The sequence below is a fragment of the Artemia sp. Qi Xiang Cuo genome, chromosome 2, assembly GCF_049724085.1.
Source record: "Artemia sp. Qi Xiang Cuo chromosome 2, ASM4972408v1, whole genome shotgun sequence".
NCBI classification, from domain to species: domain Eukaryota; kingdom Metazoa; phylum Arthropoda; class Branchiopoda; order Anostraca; family Artemiidae; genus Artemia; species Artemia sp. Qi Xiang Cuo.
In genome coordinates this window covers 93,096,334-93,118,793 of record NC_142795.1, presented here as the reverse complement: position 1 = coordinate 93,118,793, position 22,460 = coordinate 93,096,334, and the positions used below count along the sequence as shown (strand labels likewise).

General features: G+C 36.5%; 1 protein-coding gene across 1 annotated transcript in view; it reads right to left on the bottom strand.

Annotated features, from left to right (window-relative positions):
• Window positions 1–22,129, bottom strand: part of LOC148955823 (ATP-dependent RNA helicase DDX55) — a 57,284-nt gene extending 35,155 nt beyond the window's left edge. The window contains exons 1-2 of the mRNA XM_089104423.1: window positions 21,986–22,129; window positions 3,269–3,376 (exon numbers count right to left, since the gene is read on the bottom strand). Of these exons, the coding sequence (XP_088960549.1) occupies window positions 3,269–3,376; window positions 21,986–22,099 (222 nt within the window). The 5' untranslated portion in view covers window positions 22,100–22,129. The remainder of the gene's footprint in view (window positions 1–3,268; window positions 3,377–21,985) is intronic.
• Between the last annotated feature and the right edge of the window lie 331 nt (window positions 22,130–22,460).

Genomic DNA, 22,460 nt, shown 5'->3' with positions numbered 1-22,460 from the left:
AAAGTCAGAAAATTGACACATCATGACACAGTCTAATAAGAGAATGATAAGAGAAATATGAGACAAAAATTGTCAAAAATCTTCACCAATTTCACCCCCACTCCCCCCACTTTGCCAAAAATTTACACAAAAGCTAAATCACTATGGGCAAAGAAGCCGTATAAAGTAAGAGCTAGAAGGTAGACTTCAAACGAAACTGAGATACAGAAACCAGTGGTATGAAGAAATGTCAAACATGGTTATGGAAACCAAGCGCTTCAAAAGACGAAGGAAAACTTGTTAGATGTATTCCAGTGGAATTGCCTACAAATTCTTTTGGTACTCCTCTGGCTGACCGTATTTCAAACGGTAATATGTACGAAAAATTTGGTTGTAACCCGCTATCTAAGGCTATAAGGCTATAAGAGAAAGGTTGAGATGGCTAGGACACGTTCTGCCGATGAAGGATGACAGATTGTCAAAGATCTTCCTTTTAGGGCAGCCATCTAGGGCCAAACGAACAGGAGGTCGTCCCCAAAAGGGGGGGAAGAGGTCGTAAGAAAGGATTTAAAGGGAATTAGGACTTTTCAGGACGGTGCAAAGAGGGAAAATTTGAATAGATCGGGGTGGCGGAGGAACGTGCGCAGCGATTGCCCTCAGGCGGCTTAGTTTTGCAGTGAGTTGTTGTTAGTAATAGTAGTAATAGATAGGAAGAAATGTAAAATCATGCTCCTCCAACGAAATCACGAGAAACAATTTTTTCTAGTGAAATAAAAACATAAATTAATAAAAAATACAAAACTTAACACACTAAATATTGATTTATGCTAGATGGTGCTAATCATTTTTTTTTCTTTTATTGGAGAAAGACTTTGGTTTTTTCTTTTATCGGTAGCCCCTGCTCTTTAAAATCAAGAGTAAGGACCATTAGACTTCTCTTTACACTTACCTAGCATGTTAAGCACACGTATTTCTCCTTTTTTTAGTTCAACTGAGCTCAGGGTCTAGGCATTTACCCCACCCCCCTGCAGAAAATATCCCTGGAATATTCCCCCAAACGGAAAATTGAGCAGCCAAGGAGGAAGTAGAAATAGGTACCTCAAAATGTCGATCAGATGTCCTATGAAGTAGCAAAGGACCAGATATTAAAAACAGTTCTAGGACAGGGGCTGGCAGGTCTCCGAACATTTTTCGACTTATAAAAAAAAGGACTGACACTCTAAAATTTCTGATCGAATGAGCATCCTCCAAAGTTTCTACTATCATGAGGCAGAAGTGGGGATGAGGAGGGGGCAATCCCCTTCCTATACAGAATAAATTCTAAAAATTTTGGGGTTTAATGTTACTCTTCATTTTCATAATAATAGTGTAGACCAAAAATACTCCCAGAACTCAAGAGGGATTAAATATCAATCTCTATCTTCCACTCCCCCCGCCCCTTCCTCATAACTAATTTTGTATTTACCTGAAAGCTTAATGAGACGTGGAAATGTTTGTCCGGCTCGTAAAAACGTAATGAAGATACATAAACACACATTTATGATTCGTTTTTTTAAGTTTTTTGTACATCCCCCTTAAAAAAGTGACCCCCAAACAAAAGTCCTGGATACAGCCCTAAGATTATACATCAATTTCAACCTCCACCCTCCTCTCGTCTCTTCCTTGGAAATATTTCTGTATTTATCCGAAAGCTCAATGACAGTCGGGATGTTTTGGCATTAAAAAGCAACCTTTTAGGCATCTTCCTCCAACCCTAACTACAAAACAATCTGAGAACCCCATTGTAGAGGTTTAAAGCTCTTATAGGCCTATGCAACTGTTTAGAATTGTGTATTTTTTGCCAAAGAATAATCATGGATAAAAAATAACAGCAAATAAAACAACAGGTAATAACCTAAGAAAGTGAAATTTGTTTAGACATTAAAAACATTTCGGGTCTATACCCAAGAGTCATCAAAATTTAAACAGTCCCAAGTTTGTTGTTTTCATGATGGAAAGGTAATGTAGTCTTTGTTGTTATTTAAAGATCATGGATGTGTATTGCTTGTTGTTTTTTCCCCAGGGATGATAGTGTCAAACCAAAGGGTCCTAGACGATCGAGAGAGGGTTCACTCGAACAAAAATTTAAGTTTAAGTGCCTTTTTAAGTTACCAAACAGAGTGGAAGGCAACTAGCCTCATCCCCTGTACCTCCCCTCCCCCCAAAGACATCCAAATGAAGTTTTTAGATAGCTATTTGGTTCATCATAATTGAATGGTCCAATAAATATGTCTCTAAGCATGACAAGACACTCCCCAGCTCTTAGGGAAAGGGCTGTAAGTTTTGCAATTTGTACATTGCTTACAGATGGTATTTGCTATTGGGAAACACACAGACATCATTTGATAATTCTAGTCCTTTTTTTATAAGTCGAAACTGATTGGAGACCAACCAGCCCCTTTCCTGTAACAGTTTTTGATATCAGCTCTTTTGTTACCCCTTTGTTACCCCTATTTTTTTTGTCGAAGGACACACATTTGATCAGAAATTGAGATTTTTTGTCCTTTTTAGAAGTCAAAAGCAACTGAAGACCCACTATTTCCTGTCCTGAAACTGTTTTAATATTTGGTTCTTTTGTTACTCCTTAGGGCATCTGATCGACATTTTGCGGCACCTATTTTGTATTATTTCTTTGGCTGCTCAATTTTGCGTGTGGGGAATCTTACATGGGGGAATTATCGGGAGGAATTTCCCATAAAGGGCGGGGTGTACATGCCGGCTCCCAACTGTACCTAGTGCTCCAGAGCTGTATCTAGTGCTTTAGTTTTTCCTCCCTCCCAGGCAAGCCTCAGTTCACAATTACTAATACTGAGAACTCATCACAAAAGAAAGCTGCTTCTGGCCAATTCAACTGCACATTCTCTAATCCGAGCTTATCTCATTTCTACCTCCCACAAAATTCCCAGTTTTTTTTTTAAATTTGCCCTTAATTTCAAGGATACCCTAAATTTGGGATATTTCCTTTCTTTGATTCATGCTATTAGTTTGTTTCCATCCTAAGCTAATGAACAATTATTTTCAAAGAGTCTCATTAAATTCTTAGATTTTTTTATTATTTTTTTAGAGTTAATAAAACAAGCACCCTTTATAGCCAATACATGCATGAGCCAGAACATATAAAAGAGTCCCATGATCATTCATTAAAGTTAATCAACTATAATCTTCCAAGACCAATGACGGGGGAGGTAGTACCAACCAATCAATCTATCTATGTCTACAACCCTGAGCAATATTGAGAGATGCTACATACCATCAGCATTTCAACAATTGGCACAATGAACGCCAGCGTTTTTCCACTTCCAGTAGCTGCCTCAGCTAAAACATCCTTCTTAGCCAGCATCAATGGAATTACTGACTCCTACAAAAAGATCTATAAATTAAAATTCCAACAAATCTAAAAATTACTAAGTTAACAAAAGTAGGTCTTGTCTATCAGAACGAAAAGAAATGACCGACAGACTGAAGTAAAAAGTTTAACCCAATCTTCAAAAAGAGATTTTTTCATACATGCTTTTAACCTGTTCATGGATCTAAACCTGCAACACCATCTACATAGTAGGTCAAAATGAGCGGACTTTATTGAACTGGATAAACCCTATTATGATGCTACCACATTTTTTACCTAATTAGCTGACTTACCTTCTTTACATATTCATCCAAATTTTGAATATTTAATTCGATAAACAGAGTTTACAACAACAGCGTTTACTATAAACGAAATGTATTTTTTACAACACAGAAAAACTACGTGGTAAGGCAACATCACATTCGGACACAATTGAAGTGTCCAAAGAAAAAGATTACGAATTTATTGTGAGAAAAGAAGAAATTGACTAATTATCTACAGCTCATGCTCAAAAACCCTATTATGCAGCCTGGAGACTGTCCAAAATACTATGATCCGTACTATACTTGGCCTCAGGAATCACACCAAAATCAATTGCCTCCTCAGCGAAAGTGGTCTCACCTCTATTGCTATGCATAGAGAAAACTTACTTGCCTGCTACTTTACAAAAATTTAAGGTAACAGCTCCCATAGATTACATGATTGACTAAGAAACCCTAGTGCTTTTAGGGGCCTTGCACGGGAATTTGCAACCACCCGAATGACCTTCCCCATAACTTCGTCTTCTTTATTTCAAATATACCCCGGATACTACCCTGGGCTACCCACTACCCAGAAGTGAACCTTTTGTTTGCGCCAGCAATTAAGGCAGATCTCTCCCTTGCCTATGTAAAATTATTATTCCATGAATTTGAGACTCAGAGATATAACCACCACCTCCCAATTTTTGTGGATGGCTCCAAAACGAAATCTAGAACTGTTTGTGGAGTCCACATCCCATCTTTATGCATATCAGCTGTGATGTGAAAATGATGTGAGTATCATGACAGCTGAAATAGCTGCCACCAACATTGCATTGGAAACCATTATAAAGATGCCGAACCCTCCAAGAAACACCCCTCTTATAATTTATTCGGAATCAAAATCAGCCTTTGCCTCGATATCACCAGAGTATTCAGACTACCCAGACAATGATATCTCTACCACTCTTGTGATATTGAACCAACTACTTAAACAAGGTATATCCACAAAATTCCAATATATCCCAAGTCATATGGGCATTAAAGGAAATCACAAGGCAGATCAAATAGCTAAATCTGCCCTTCAGCTTGAAATAATATCTGGAAGGCCTATCCCAGTAAGAGATATAAACCATTGGCGCCTAAAAATTTATCTAGCAAACCAAAGCCCACCAAACCTTTCTCAATTTGCATCCTGAAAAGACTCAAAGATGTACCACAGAATACGATTAAATGCTACTGGTCTTAACTGCCGAACTTACCATTTCCAAAACACAACCACTCTCAGCCCTCTTTGCCGCCTATGCCAAAGCCATCACGAGATCATCAACCACGTTCTTTTTGGTTGCCCTGTGGCAACTCTCAAGCATAAAAAAGAATGGCTAACTTTATCTGCTATATTCTAGTGCCTTAAGCTAGCACCTAATATTGACCAACTAACACAAAGCAAACTCTCTTCAATTGATGATGCCAAATTGTTCAAAGCTGTCTTTATCTGCCTGAATATAGGTGGTTTCATCAATTATATATAAATTTTATTATTATACAATAATAGACTAATTCCAATATTTGATTTCCCAGGATGCCCCTGACATAATCAGACAATACAAAAAAGGTTAAATGGATTTATCCAAAGCCTATAACTGAAGAGAGAAGAAGAAGAACGAACAAAAAATTGGGATGTTGCATCCCAATCAGCAACAGCAGCATTTTAAGAAATTTAGAATAAATTTTCTTGTGAAATTTATCTCAATTAATCAGCAGTTGTACCGAACCAATCCTGTTAAATTCATCCTCAGGGTTATACTGTGGTGTTTCTCCTCCCCATAGTATAGTGCAGACGGTTTGATATCATTCTATTATCCCTTCTTGTTTTAGTTTTGTTTTTGTTTAAAGCTTTTTCCAATAGGCAATGATTAGAAGTCCTCCAAAAAAAAGTCCCCCCAGATCCCACCTCAAATAACAATGGAACTGATACCCATCTTGGCTGGTCAAGCTGACTATCTCAAAGTTCAAATGATAGCTCAAATTTTGAGAATAGGACAATGATAAGTGTAGGGGCTAATATCACCATAAATGATGATAATGGGTTTCAAGAGGTCCTTTCTAGAAGCTCTAAAAAAAGGAAAAAAATCTCCCCAATCAAAAGCATTTCCCCTCCCCAAGATCCTCCCTCCCAAAACTTAGGAATTTACCTTAAAATTACTCCTACTACCATCTTTAAAATAGAAAAGATTACTGCAATAAGAGTTGCAATTTTTAAATTGCTAAAATCAATGTTCTCTCTTAATATTAACCATGATAGATCTCTGCTAAAAGCTGTCCAAGATCAGAAATCAGCAGACACAATAATTAGCCTAAAATCCCTTCTGAATACCCCAATTATTGCCACTAAATGGAACCCAAAACAATCACCAACAAAAATAGTAGTTTACAATGTTCCCCCAGAAATAACCATTCAGGAGTTAAAAGAAGGGCTCTCAGATAGGGCTGGCAACACAATCCCAATTGAAGATGTTACCCAACTTGGCAAACCTAACTCTAATGGCCTAAAAACAAGTAGATCCTTCTTATTTACACTGAAGGAAAAAATTAATATCCCAGAAAAAATTTTCCTATTTGGGCAAATCAAACCACACAAGGAATACAAACCTAAGCCTATCCAGTGTCAGAAGTGTCTCAAACTGGGACCCACAACAAACAAATGCAATTAAATTCTCCTAGAGTGTAGTAATTGTAAAGCATTCCATCATAAAGAGTTGACAACTTGCAACAACACTCATCCTACATGCATCAATTGCAAAGGCCCACATGAATCTACAAATAAATCACTATGCCCTGCATATAAGAATAGAGCTCTAACACTCAAAATAGCAACAGAGAAGGTCATCCCATACCCCTTTGCAGCAATGGAAGCAAATGCTGCCCAACAATACCAAATAAAGCCTGTAATGAAACCAACCAAAACCCCCAAGCCAAACACCCCCAATGCATCAAGTACCCCGTATAAAACACCATCTTCTAAGCCCCCTAGCTCACATCCCTATTAGAAAGAATCACCAAGTCAACAAGCCTCCATGTCTGGTGAAATGAGGTCAGCCTGGCCCCCCCTTCCCAAGAAGAAACAAACCAGAAACACTACCAGGAATTAATCCCTTAACCGATAAACAGGATGCACAACCAAACATGCAATCCCCAAATATATGCTTATTCATTCTAGACTGTAATGCAGTTCAGGCCATGAACATACATCAACTACAGAAAACAAAAATCATTGCAGAATTGGCAAAAATCTACATCCCTGATGATATGCTCATTCAAGCAAAAAAAAGATCTTGCTTTACTTTTAACAAAGCTGAACATTGACACACAGACATATGAAAAATAAATCAACTACACAACACATATCAATGCTCCAGTGGAATGTAAGATCACTCACAGAAAATAAGTTAAATGAACTAATATCTTTTAAGAATAATAATTCCATTAATATTGCTTGCCTCCAGGAAACTCATTTAACCCAAAATCAACAAATTCAGTCTCTGGGATATACTATCCTGAGAAAGGATAGATCATCAGAGAGAAAAGGAGGTGGGGTAGCTTTATTAGTTAAAAATAATGTAAAATTCTGTGGCATCAATTTTCCAGATTTTGCAAATGATGTTGATGCAATTGGTATCAGTGTTTGGCTGTAAAATACAAAAACCTACATAATAAGCTTTTATAGCCGTAATGGCCAAACTACAGATGCAATGTATTTCTTTAATTATATAAATAATTCTAATATGTTAAAAAATATCATTATTTGTGGAGATTTCAATGCCCACAGCTTTTTGTGGGGGAATAAACCAGAAAATAAAGCTGGTAAATTCATTGAGCTTATGACTTCAAATAATAATGAATTAGCTGTTGCTACCCCTCCAAACCTGAATACATATTTCAACCCCAAAAGTGGCAGATTCTCCACAATTGACCTACAAATTGTGTCTCTAAATATTTTGAATAAAATTTATATAAATAAAATTGACAGTCTATGTACTGACCACTTTGCTATAGTTTGCTCCCTAAATGAACGCGCTGAAACTCTATCACATACCTCCAAATATATCAACACTAAAGCAAATTGGTCTATGTTCCAAAATAAGCTAAATGATGAAATTACAAGTTTCACCCAAAATTCATGCATTTCAAACACAACAGTTGACCTACACGCTGAAGTCTTAACATCTTTACTAGGAAATACAGCTATTCATGCTATCCCCTGGACAACACCTAAGAAAACATTCCCTAAACACATTCTGAAAGCATGGTGGACAAATGAGTGCCTAAATAAATGGAGTATAAAAAAGGCAGCTAGGACAGATTCCATAAAAAAACCATCACCTACTACATATTTTAAAAAATTACAAGCAGAATCTAATCTAAAAAGGAATATAATAGAAGCTAAATATAAATACTGGAATAATTTTGCAGATAATCTCTCCAGAGAAACACATGAGCCAATTATACATAAAGTCATAAGCCACATCTGTGAGAAAAAGACTTCCCCCAACCCACTCCTGTATGAGCTTATACATAATAATACCCATGATGACAATGATAATGAAAAAGCTAAGCTATTTGCAACTCTTCTTGTTAATAAGCTAACATCAAATAATCAAAGCAAAATGTCCCCAATTCCTATGAACCCAAGTTACCAACCACGCCCAGGATCCGAGTATATAACTAGCGCATTTTCAATCCAGGAAATGAATAATGCGATACATCATATTAGGACCAAAACTAGCGGCAGCTATGACAATATACACCCTACATGAATAAAGAATCTCACCCCTTCTTACAAACAAGAACTGCTAAATTGTTATAATCACGCTTGGGCATCTTCTATGTTCCTGAATATATGGAAATGTTCATCCCTCCTACCAATCCTAAAGAAAAATAAACCCAAAGATAACCCTGAGTCCTATAGGCCCATAATGATTGCTCCTGTGATGGGGAAAATAATGGAGAAAATGATCGATCACAGACTCCTCTGGTTTGTTGAAAAAGATGACATGATCCATCACACTCAAACTGGATTCAAGAAACACCTCCTCAACAGATGGTTTCATTTTGCTAACAAATGCAATCAACGAATCTTTCTAAAAAAAATAATGTCCCAGTTGCAGCTTTCCTAGATTTTGAAGGGGCATATGACAATGTGAACCACCAAATCCTTTTAAACAAACTTGCAAACCTTGGAGTACCCCCTAACCTAGTATCTTTTATTAAATCCTTCATAGAAGTGCGAAGTTTCATCGTTTGGTTCAGCCACTTCACCCCAAAAGAAAACAACCAAAGGCCTACCTCAGGGAGCAGTCCTCAGTTGCCTCCTGTTTGCCCTATATCTCTGGGACATGAACCTACCCCACACAAATCTACAATATGCTGACGATCTGGTACTATGGTCATCTGGCAACACCTTTGAGATTGCACAGTCAGAGCTGCAAAAGTCACTTTTCCAATTTGAAAAATTTTCTCAACATTCAGATTTACCAATTGCACCTACCAAGTCAAAAATAATCCAATTTAACCGAAAGCGAAATCATGTTAATGTAACACTAACTCTAAACGGAACAACTATTCCAGAAGATAATCATATTAATTACCTAGGTCTCATGCTTGACCAAAAACTTAATTTCCACCTCCACATTTCAAACACAATAAAAAAATGCTATAGAAAAACAATTATACTAAAAAGACGTCTTTTCACACCCTGGGGTTGTAAGGAGAAAACCTTAGTCCAGTTTTATAAATCACATATAAGACCTCATATTGACTATGGGCTCATCGCCTATGGTGCATGCGTAAAGACCCAGATGCAAAAAATTGAAACAATACTAAACGATATAATACGTCTCATATTTGGTCTTAGGAAACCCACAAGCACCAAGTTTCTGCATATGGAGAGTGGATTAACAACAATAAGGGAGAGACGTAGCTTTCTCTTGATAAAACATCGTACAAAAATTGAATCAAATAGCTCACACACCCTACATAATTGGTTAAGAAATCCAGTCATGTATAGAGGCATTGCAGATGAGTATGCCAATATTCAGAAGAAGTTCCCTATACCCGCAAAGTCTATTGCACCTACTTTCCCCAAATCCCCTTCATGGAATTGGTCAATTCCCATAATAAATACTGATTTCTCAAAGTGGACTAAAGATTTAACCCCCATTGCTTTTGTCTAGAAAAAATTTGCTAACTTAATACAATTACTTATAAAAACCATTTCCAAATATTTGTTGATGGGTCCAAAATGAATGAGAAGGTAGCAAGTAGTGCCTTCCTTCCTCACCTGAAAATTGCAATGGGTGAGAGATTGTATAATAATGTATCAATAATGTCTGCAGAGTTAAATGCCATAATCATGGCATTAGAACACATTATGGAAAATATACCCTTGATGGCTAATTCAAATAATATTATAGTTTGTTCTGACTCTTTATCAAGCCTTGAGTTGCTGTCTTCAGCTCCTCAGTATAAGCTGGATATTGACACTTATCATTGTCTTGGTACTATTGATAATCTTGCTTCAAGTGGCATTAGATCTCATCTCCAGTATATTCCTAGCCACTCTGGTACAAGTGGTAATCATCAGGTTAATGAAATAGCAAAAAATACTATAAATAACTAGCTAAGTGGGAGACCAATCCCCATTAGAGATTATTTACCAATGGAGACTATCTGATATTATGTTTAATTAGAAAAATACTACTCTTTCCTCCTGTCCAAATATGTACTTGTCTAAAATTTATCACAGGATTTGTTGTGGAGCATATGGACTAAACTTTCTTGCATTCTCATATCAGTTTCCTAATTCAAGTGGTTCAGTTCCCCTGTCCCCTCTTTGCAGGTATTGCATTATGAATAATGAAACAATTGACCACGGCCTATGTGAATGTAGTATACTGACGTCTGCACAGCATACCTTGTATAGTAAACTGTTAAAGTGCTTCAAACACCACAAAATCTCACTATCAGCCAAAAGCCTAGCTAACTAGACCCGCACACCGAGCACGAAAATTGCCATATATCATCTTACATTCGAGCTCTTTCAGTTAAAAGATCTTTTGAACGATATCTGATAATATCGCCTAAATAAAGAACAACCACGGCGAGAGCTCTGTAGTCCGTACATTAAAGCACAAGAAAAGAGCTAAATAGTATCAACTGAAAAGCCTGCCTGCCGCGAAATAGAAGAAGAAGAAGAATGTTGCCAACCAAACTCAGAAAGAAGAGAGGCAAATGATCTGATTTTCAGGACGCAGGCCTCGATTGTTTACAGCTGATTGAAATAGAATTGCACAGACTTGACCATTAGCAAAGGGGAGCCAGTAGATTTTCCCTAGTGAAAAAGATTGAAGACATGGAACTATGCATTTTCATGACACAATTTTTCAAAAGTTTATTCTGAACTAACCTCAGATGAGAGTCTCCTCCTATGTTAGAGCATTCATCCAGAGCAGCAGTCGGTTTTAATAAAGACTAGACTATTTATACATTTAGTAGTTTGAAACAAGCACTTTAGCAGAGAACAATATTTAGGAAGTTTACCTAGTACAACTAGTAGCTTTTGTGCACTGACAAGCCTGTCAAGAAGGCTAAAAAGGGAGAAAGTTATCAGGGTTGTTAGAATGTTTGGCCTAGAACTGTAAATATGGGGAAATTAAAAAGAAGATCAGTCCTTCATATAAATTAAAACAAATTTCTAAAATTTAATTCTGCAGTAAACATTCAAAATGAGGTAATTTCAATTGGATAGATATTATTTCAGAATACATAAACACATAAAATGAACCAACCATACACAACAGAAGGCATGAGCACATATATTGGACCCCCCCCCCCCAAACACACACATAAATACATACAAAGCTTCCATGGATTATTACAGGATATTTAGAGTCAAAAATGATTTTTGTTTTTATGTTTGGATGCTTTCTTGAAATAGAATCAAAGTGCAATTCTGCATGTAGACCACAGTTCATATATTATCCAGTATAATCATTCTCTATCTCACCCATTATCAAAACCCGGACAGGGGTTTTTATGCGGAAATAGGCTAAACAAGCTAAGGCAGAAAGAAGTGGGAGGAGCTTTTTGTTCACGATGACCAGAAATGATCTGCAATAAGCTTACTGCTAATGCAGAAACAGGCTAAACAAGCTAAGGCAGAAAGAAGTGGGAGGAGCTTTTTGTTCACGATGACCAGAAATGATCTGCGATAAGCTTACTGTTATATTCTGTCTACTGTGATGTAGACAAACCTCTCAAATGCAGACTTTTTTTTATTATTGTAACTTGCCAATTAAAATCGCCCAATATGCAACTATTCTTCTATCGAAACCTGCCTATAGGTTTTATACATCCATTGAGAATTATTGAGAAGAATCATATTTTACTTCAAGTAAAAAAATAAGGGGCACCATGAGGTGCCCCCTCATCGAGAAGAGTTTTAATGGATGTGCAGAATCAACTGAGATGCTTTTCCAAGTCATATGTCCTAGTCAATTCACCCTGCAGATAGTGAGAGAGAGCTATGTATTTGAGTAGTAATGCATAAACGGTTACAACTGGGAGTCCATATTTGGGAGACAATTAAATAAAAAAAAAACAAGTGTTTTTAACTGAAAGTAAGGAGCAACAATAAAACTTAGAATGAACAGAAACTATTCTGTATATGAAGGGGGCTATCCCCTCCTCAATGCCTCGCTCTTTACGCTAAAGTTTTTTATTGTTTTTAAAAATAGAGTTGTGAGAAAGAGTCAAACTCTTTCTTATTTTACTTTTATTTGGTTAAATGGCTTTCTTGAAAGTTGTTTAATTTTATTTACAAACGTTTTTATTAGAAATAAATATACGTAACTTACGAATTAACTTATGTAACGAACTTCTATATTCATATATTTTTAATACGTATATTAGGGGGTTCGCCCCCTAGTCAATACCTCAGTCTTTACGCTAAAGTTCGAATTTTTTTCCAATTCTTTAAAAATGACCCCTTAATCACAAAGGCCATTAATTAGAATAAAAAGCTCTTATGAAAGTACAAAAGATCTCGTTACAAAAGATGTATTGACTAGGGGGCAAACCCAATCATATACATAACAATTTCTGTTTGTTTTAAGTTTTGATGTTGCTCCTTACTTTCAGTTGAAAAACTTTTTTTTATTTATTTTCTGATCGTTTTTTTCAATAATGCTGGGAAATCCGGCGCCCCCTTCATAGCAATGTCCCTTCCCCCATGGAAAGATCCTCCTTCATAACCCCTAACCGCTCCCCACTACCAGAAAAAATCCCCCCTGAACACTTCTTCTCAATAACCAATACTATATGTAAACATTGGGTAAAGTTCATAACCTTCAGCCCTCCCCCTAGGGACTTTGGGGGATTAAGTCATCCTTAAAGACATAGTTATTATATTTTCGACCATCCTGAACAAAATGGCTATTTAAAAATTATGATTGGGTGACTTTTGAAAAAAATGAGTGTGGAAGGGGGCCTAGTTGCCCTCCATTTTTTTGGTCACTTAAAAAGGGCACTAGAACTTTTAACTTCCATTCGAATGAGCCCTTCCACGATATTCTAGGACACTGGGTCGATACGATCACCCCTGAAAAAAAAATGAATAAATAATAAAAAAAAACATATGTGATAGGCTATTTCTTCTGGCCAAAAATACAAAATTCCTCATTTTTGCAGAAAGGAGCTTGAAACCTCTATAGTAGGGTTCTCTGATACGCTGAATCTGATGGTGTGATTTTCATTAAGGTTCTATAACTTTTAGGGGGCGTTCCCTCCTTTTTTTGAAAATCAGGCAAATTTTCTCAGGCTCTGATGGGTAAGACTAAACTTGATGAAACTTCTGTATTTGAAATCAGCATAAAAATCGAATTTTATTGATGTATCTATTGGTATCAAAATTTCTGTTTTTTAGACTTTTGGTTACTATTGAGCTGGGTTGCTCCTTACTTACAGTTTGTTACATCCAACTGTTTGATTGGACTCCAGTCAGAACTACAAGAGAAAGAATGTAACCTACTTTAGAGAGAGAGGCGATAGAATTCAAGTGACAGATTACAGATTGTTTCTTCAGGAATTTAACACATAGTTAGTGTGTGCATGTGGATATCACAAAGAATAATTATTTAAAGAGAGAAAGGCTTGAAATATTAATTGCTTATCAACTAAGGGATAATTCTGAGGGAATAGTGACGCCATTAAGAGATACATATTATTTTTAATTTTAGAAAGATATCTTGAGAATAATTATTGATATAATGACTTTATATGACTTTATTATTTAAAACAATAAAATACTTTAGTGTACAGAGCAAGGCATTGAGGAGGGGACAGCCCCTTTCATATACAGAATAATTTCAGTTTGTTTAAAGTTTAAATGTTGCTTCTTACTTTCAGTTAAAAAAACTTTTTTTTTTATTTAATTCCTGCTAAACTTTATTGTGTTGTTTGGCTTTTTTTTATACTGTCACCAATTTTTTTTGTACAGTTTTAACAAGTAATAAGACCATATTATATCACAAACAAATAAAAGTTCAAATAAGGATGTCCTTTTAATAGACAGTGAAAAACAGATACAAAAATTCTGGAATTTTGACCAGGTACATCAGTGATCATCATCAGATAAAATAAAGTATTACTATTAAAACAAACTATATTTATACAGAATAAAATAATTGCTTTGAGGTCACAGGTATTTTCTGGTTGATTGACTGAGAGGGTTCATTCAAAGCCTTAAGTTCTTTAATATTGCCTAAATGTAAGTTTAAATTTTTAATGAAGGTAGCACAACTTTTTCCAATTGCAAACCAATTGGAACTTGTTCCTCTTCTACCAAATACATAACATATCATATAGTATTTTAGTATCCATTTTAAGCTCTGGAACAAAAACAAAGAACATCCACATTAGTGGATAATTTACAGATGAATTTTAATGCATAGAGCAGATTGGGAGATGAATGTTAGTAATTACTTAATATGACATAATAAAATTTTCTATTTTCAAAATTTCCAATGAAACTTCCTAGATATGTGGAGCTTTTCATCAAAAGCTTGAAATTGTGTTTCACATAAACCTTTTTCACATTTTGCAAAAAGCACTTGCATACTCAGAGGTTTTGTTTCTTTCTACAAAAGTGATTGGAGGGCAACTGCCACCCCTCCCCATCTTAACCCTTTTTTCCCAAATACATCTAATAAAAATTTTGAGACAGCCATTTTGTTAAAAATAGTTCAAAGATCATGCAACAAAAACTCCAGTGTGGACACAACCTCCTAGGATCTGAGCACAGGCATTGTAAGTTATGCCCTGGGGGCAAATATGGTTCTTATGGAAGGGATGGCTTTATAAACTTCAAAGAGGGCTCATTTGATTGGAAATTAAAAGCTCTAGTCCACTTTTAGATTAGAGGGCAGCCAGCCCCCCCCCACTATGTCCTTTTTCATCAAATGCATCAGATAAAATTTTGAGCTACACATTTTGTTAAAAAAAAAGTTCAAAGTCAGATAACAAAAACTCTGGTGTCAACAAAGCCTCCAGGGACAGGTGCTATAGTCATGCCCTGGGGGCATATAAGGTTTTTATAGAAGCAATGCTTGTATAAACTTCAGAGAGGACTCATTTGTTTTGAAAGTGAAAGTTCTTATTCACCTTTTAAGAGTCAAAAGAGATCAGAGGTCAACTACCTCCCCCCCCCCCATGAACTTTTCCCCCAAATGCATCAGAATTTTTTTTTTGAGATAGCTATTTTATTAAAACTAGTTAAAAAGTCACATAACAGAAACTCAGGTGTCAACACAACCCCCCAGGGCCTGGGGGTGTTCATTGTAAGTTATTCTCTGGGGGCACATATGCTTCTTATGGAAGGAATGCTCATATAAACTTTAGAGAGGGCTCATTTGATTGGAAATTGAAAGTTCTAGTTTATCTTTTAAGAGTCAAAAGAGATTCAAGGGCAACTAGCCCCCCCCCCCAAGCCTTTTTCCTCAAACCCATCCAATTAAAAATTTGGAGATAGGCATTTTCTTAAAGATAGTTCTAAGGTCAGAAAAGAAAAACTACAGTTTCAATTAAACTCCAAAGGGTCTGGTGGCAGGCATTCTAAGTTATGCCCTAGGGGCATATACAGAACTAATGGAAGGGATGCCTGTATAAACTTCATAGAGAGCTCATTTGATTGAAAATTAAAAGTTCTGGTATGCTTTTTAAGAGTCAAAAGAGATCAGAGGCCAACTAGCCCTCCCCCCCAAACCCCATCCAATACAAATTCTGAGAGAGCCATTTCTTTTAAAAATAGTTCAAAATTAGATAACAAAAACTCCAGTGGCAATACAACCCCCATGAGCCCAGGGGATAGACATTGTAATTTTTGTCCTGGGGGCACATATGGTATCTTATGAAAGAAATGCATGTATAAACTTCAAAGAGGGCTCATTTGATTGGAAATTGAAAGTTCTAGTTCACTTTTAAGAGTCAAAACAGATCTGAGGGCAACTAGCCCCCCCTTCCATGCCCTTTTTTCCCCAAATCTATCGAATAAAAATTTTGAGATAGCCATTTTGTCAAAAAAAGTTTAAAGGTTGGATAACAAAACTCCTGAGTCAATGCAACTCCTTGGGGCCTGGTGGCAGGTGTTGTAAGTTATGCTCTGGTGGGCATATATGGTTCTTATGGAAATGATGCTTGTACAAACTTTGGAGAGGGCTCATTTGATTGGAAATTGAAAGTTTTAGTTCACTTTTTAGAACTCAAAAGAGATCAGAGGGCAGCTAGCCCCCCCCCACCTCTTATTTTCCTCATACCAATCCAATAAGAACTTCAAGATAGCCATTTTTTTAAATAGTTCAAAGATCATATAAAAAAATAACTCTGGGATCAACACAATCCCTCGGGGCCTGGGGTCAGGCATTGTAAGTTATGCCCTTTTGGCATATATGGTTGTTATGGAAGGGATGCTAGTACAAGCTTTAGAGAGGGCTCATTTGATTGAAAATTGACAGTTCTAGTTCAGTTTTTAAGAGTTAAAAGAGATCAGAGGGCAACTAGCAGAGGGTAAGAATGCATCTTAGGCCTAAATTTATGCTTATCAGGTGAGAGATCTAAAAAGGAGAGAGTATCAACAAATATGGTGAAACCAACACTAAAAATAGCTGGGGCAGAATCTGTTGACCATATGAAGCTTTCAAAGATACAATCCTACATTAAGCTTTTAGGACTTTGTAAGCAAAATCATCTGGCCTATTAAACAAAAGACATGTACCCTATCTAAACTCAACAATATAAATCTAGGTAAAATTCTACTTTAGCTACTTTTGGCTATATTGGAAAGGGGTTAAGTTAGGAAACAAAACTTTCAGGGATGGGTCTATATGCTAAAGTATGTCCTGGGAAGGTATTTTGAAGTACCTATCTTAACTTCTTTTCTCTCTAAAGGGTCCTGACCTTTGATGACCTTCAAAATCTGTGTGTCATAAAAGTGAAACCTTGCAGAATAAATCTTCTGCTTAAATGAAGTACAACAAAATTGTTTTCGGCTTCAAAATATTCCTTAGTCCCAATTTATAGGGTTCTGAAGATATACAAATACATTTACTAAATTTAATAAAACAAGATTTATATTGACTAAGATTCCACTCAAATATCAGGATTTATATTTTCTGAGCAAAAGCCTGAGTAAAAAGAAACTTATAACTCAGAATTAAGGTAATATGTTGTTTTGTCAAAATTACAATAGGTAATAATAATAATAATAATTTATTTATGACCCACATATGAACATTATAAATGACACGGCGGAGTAATGCAAAATATAAAAGAAAAAATAACAACATCATTACAAAATCAAACAAGAACAAAAAAATACAAACTAACCAATATTATGATGAAAAAAACAAACTAAGGGGTCAGTGACAGAAACAACATTACTAGTATTCATAATCATATTAGAAGACACACTGGCCAGTCGTGCGCAAGCATCAATGACACCATAACGGTATACAATATTTCTATTTTTAAAACGGCCGGGTAAATACATCAGATATTTACAATATCTAAAGTACTTCTAAGTCTCCGTAAATCTTTTTTCCTCAGTAGGTGGTGGAATCCAGATAGAAAATTTACACCTGGAGAGCAAAAACTATTATAAAGCCGGGCTAGGCCCTTACGATTATAACGCCCTCTATTTGGAGATATCTTACCATATGATACACGAATATTTTTTAATGCATTAGTAACCAACTCGGAGCAAATTTCGTAAATGGACAGGCAAAACGATATACCAAGCCACTTGACTTTATCCAAACAAGGTAATGAAATTGAACCAAGGTTTAATGGATATACAGAAGTTCTACTATTAAAGCACATAAACTCACACTTTCCCATATTAACAGATAGGCCAATATCACTAAGTAGAGAAGACAGCTTACAGAAGTTCTGAGCCAGCCCTCGACAAGAAAAACTAACTAAAAGGACATCATTGGCGTATGCAATATAACTAAAAGCCAATATCACGAAAAAACACAGTATGAGATAGATGTTTTAAACAAGTAGCAAGGACACATTTAAATATATAAGGAGATAAAACTCCTCCCTGTCTAACGCCTTTCCTAACAGCTACCGAATCAGAAGTATTGGACAGCCACTTAATACACACATAAGAATTATCATACCAATATCGCAATGTAGAAATAACTGAATAATTGACTCCAGAACAAGCAAGGGAATGCAAGGCCTGGGCGTGAACAACATTATCAAAATCCCCGGAAATGTCTACTGTGCAGCAATACAATGAACCCTTCTGGGCAAAAGCTTCCTTTAACAACCGGCTGAGCACATGATGCGCCTGGGGGCAACCTACCCCTCTTCTAAATCCTAGTTGAAAGACGAAAAATCGCACTTAGAAGTTATTTCAAGCAAAAGAACATACTCAAAAATCTTACTCATAAAGCAAGATACAGTAATTGGTCTATAATTCAAGCATGAATCTGGATCTTTACCGCATTTAAGTATAGGCGTCACACTACCGGAAAGAAAACTATCAGGAACCAGAGATTGAGCTATACAAATCTGGAATAATAACTGCAGGTGGTTCAACAATAATGGGCAATCATAAGCAAAATTCCTAAAGCATAGGCCATCACAATCAGGAGAATCTGATCTTTTATTTTCTTCAGCGCCCAATGTAAATCACTCATACTTATCGCAGGGACTCTATATTGACAAACGGACACTGGCAGGACCAAACTAAGTAGATTAGAAAAATTTTTCTGAACACACTGATTAAATACAGAAAATATGTCAATATAATGGCGCACAAATTTCATAAGGTTTAATTCCGACTGAGGTGGGGGAGAACACTTACTGCTATTGATAACTCTATTCCAAGTCATTTTACTATTTGGAGCGTCCCACGCATTGAGCCTTGCATTATGTAAGCAAGATTTTTATTCTTTCTTTGTTTTTTGCTTGACTGTAAACACAGCACTGGAGGAAGGTTGATTGCAAGTGTTCCACAATCGCAACCAAAACTTTGCGCGGTTCTTTACTTTTTTCACTTCCGGATGTATACTCTACAGGGGCTTGCGAGACCCAGAATGCACGTGCTCAATCGGAACTGCAACTTTTGTGGCCGACTTTAGACATGCCACTATCTGGTAATAATACGAATTTAGGTCTTCCTTAGAATCAGGGCACTTTATCGAAGTCTGGAGCAAGTGAAACGGGACTTTAATAGTTGAGAGTAAAGTGCATAAAGTAGTAATATACATCTCAACGTTTATATGATTCCAATTGGGCTTTTGATACCATTTTGAATGGGGACCCTTAAAGTGGGATTGAACATCAGAATGCTCAATTAGGCACGAAATAGGGAGATGGTCATCATTGATTTTATCTTCATCAACAAACACCTCGGATTTAATTAGACTGGACTTAGACACAATAATATGGTTGAGGTTGGATTTAATGGAGCCTTGATTATGAATGTAAGTATAAGCCAGGTTCTTAGCAGCAACATGATAGACACTTGGCAGAGAATCTAGCAGGATTTCAGATTGATCAGATGAGGTCAATATGTCAGTATTCATATCCCTGGCTAAGATCCAATCAACATTTTGATCTGCAAAATTTATGAAGAGATTTCAGTTTATGGCAAGCTTTAGCAAAAGCAGTAAATGACTGAGTGTTTCGATGATTGCATGGGAGATACACATTTACAAAAGCCATGTTATTACACTGGATTGCTAGAATATTAGCATCAGAATAAATTTGTATAGGCTGATATCCCAACCAAATGGAGATAGCGGTGCTGCCGGAAGGCAACCGCAGGTCTTTTTTGCTTCTCAAATAAATATATCATGTGTAGCAGACCGCCTTAAACTGTTCATATTAACTTTGGAAAGTAGATGCTCCTGTAGGAATACAACATCAAAATTTAGCAGCTTGTCAATTTGCAGATCCTTATCTTTAGTACCATTAATGTTCAGAGAATCAAAACTTAAGGCTGTAGGAGAAGTCATCATGTTGACTTGGCAAGCGCATTTCTCAGTACCAAGCATTTTAAACTATAAGAAACATGATTTCCTCCGCAATTGGCGCACTTAGGAGCAACTGAACAAGGGTTGTCCATGGTGTTTTTGTGAGCCCCAGCACAGCAGGAACATTTTGGTAAATCAAGAGAACGTGGGCATCTAGCAATATTGTGATATACCCCTTGGCACCAGAAAAAACGACGCGGTAATTCTTGGTAGATTTCAACACAAAAAAGATCATATCCAAGTAGGAGACCATGGTTAATTGCATTTTTCAGTGCTAACTGATCCAGAAATTCCAAACAAAAACATTTTGAATGTCCTATTTTTATAGCATGTACTAATCCCAGTATGTTTTCCTTTAGAGATGATTCTGATACATTTTCAGGGATACCCCGAACAATACCAAGTGCTTTTTTATCAAGGACCTTGGTTTGAACATTAGATAGGCTCTTAGAGGCTGAGGCGGCAAGTGATACAGCTGACTGCCTATCTCAAGTAACTACAATCCACTTTTTATTCTGATTATCAGGTTTTAGACTTAAAATCCCTTCATGACCTTCAAGTGTATTCAATTTATCTTTTCACAAGCCAGGATCACTTAAATCGGTAGGAACATTTTTCACAATTACTGCATATGTAGGTTTATCTTCAACTGAAGGGGGAGCAGCGGGGGGAAAGGCGGCTGGGTTTGAAGCTTTTCTGACAAAACGCGTAATTTGTTAAAACAGGCGTTTACCTTACTACTAAGCATGGAATAGGCTGATGCAGGAATTATTGGGATTTCACTTGCGTTCCTTATCACAAGGTCCAGCACATCTATATCTTCCGAGTTGCATCTTTCGAACGCTGCAATAATATCAGCAATACTATTTTGTTGGGTGTTGTTACCAACTCGCCTGGGTGGAACTTCCCTTGGAAATGCTTTCTGGAGGAAAAGCTTTCTTGCATCTAACACATCAGTAGCCAAAACAAAATCCAAAGCATGATCTTTAATTGAATCGTGGGAAATCCCTTGTTTGAGATTTTTCTGTATGAAATTCAACACTGGATTATAAAAAAGTTTATCTTTTGCCCAAATTCCAGGATCAATCATTTTCACTTACAGTAATATAGTCCATAAATCGTAATCCCTTATTCCACTTATGAAACCAAATTGCTTTGATTAATCCTGTCCGTAAATCATAAGCCGTAAAAACTTATGTAAATGTCCAGGAACTAGTTTAAAAGATTAAGCAAAGGTTTCATATATAGGTCAGGAACTATAATCCTTTGAAATATTGCAAAATCTAACTAACTTCACTGGGATTATAATTCAATGAAAAAGCTTACTGGTTTGACAATGTTAATAAAATATCCAATTTATGAGAGGTCCGTTCACTTTGAATGGAGAAGTAGTGGAGGTGGGTACTTTAAAATAGCCTACCTTCCCAGGACATACTTTAGCCTGTAGACCTATCCCTGAAATTTTCATTTTCATAACCTAACCCCTTTCCAAGATAGCCAAAAGTAGCTAAAGTAGAATTTTATCTAAACCTAAATACATAATGTCCAAGACTAGGAGTCTGTTGAGTATGAACAGAAAATATAGGCCTAGCCTAGCCTACTTTTCAATCAGGATATCTGGCCAAGTACTGGAGTTTTACCCCTCAAGCTGCCACTACTTAAAAGCAAACAAAATAGCTTGATATAGCCATGTCCCTCAGACATGGTAATCTAAATTCAAACCTAACAAAATTCATGTAGCCTAGGGTAGACATAGAATTCATGAAGGCTACCAACTCTACCTGGATATGAGTTAAAGTTGAGAATTTGAAATGGTCATTTATCACAGAAAGTGTAGACTGTGACAAATTAAGAGAACTCCATGGTTTTCTTTTAGAATTTGTACTACACATCATTGTTTACTGAACTGACCACCAGCATGTGATTTTTTATTTTTAAAGTAACACCGACAGCATTTTTAAATGACAATTTCGTGAAACAAATAACCCAAAAGATAGTCGTTCAAGCAGTACTTTCGTCTTTATCGTATTCACCAAATGACGTCAAAGCCCAGGGGCGTAATTTGCTATGAGGCAGGGGGCAATAGCCCCTCCCAGCCGTCGGTTTCTCCCCGCAGACCCCAGTTTGCCCCTCAGCAGAAATTCTGTTTCTTTCAAAATCTTGTAAAAACTAAGATAAATCTGCATAATTCAAGTATCAACAGAAACAGATCTTTTTTTTGTTTATATTTATCTTTGGGTGCTAATTACCATGTCT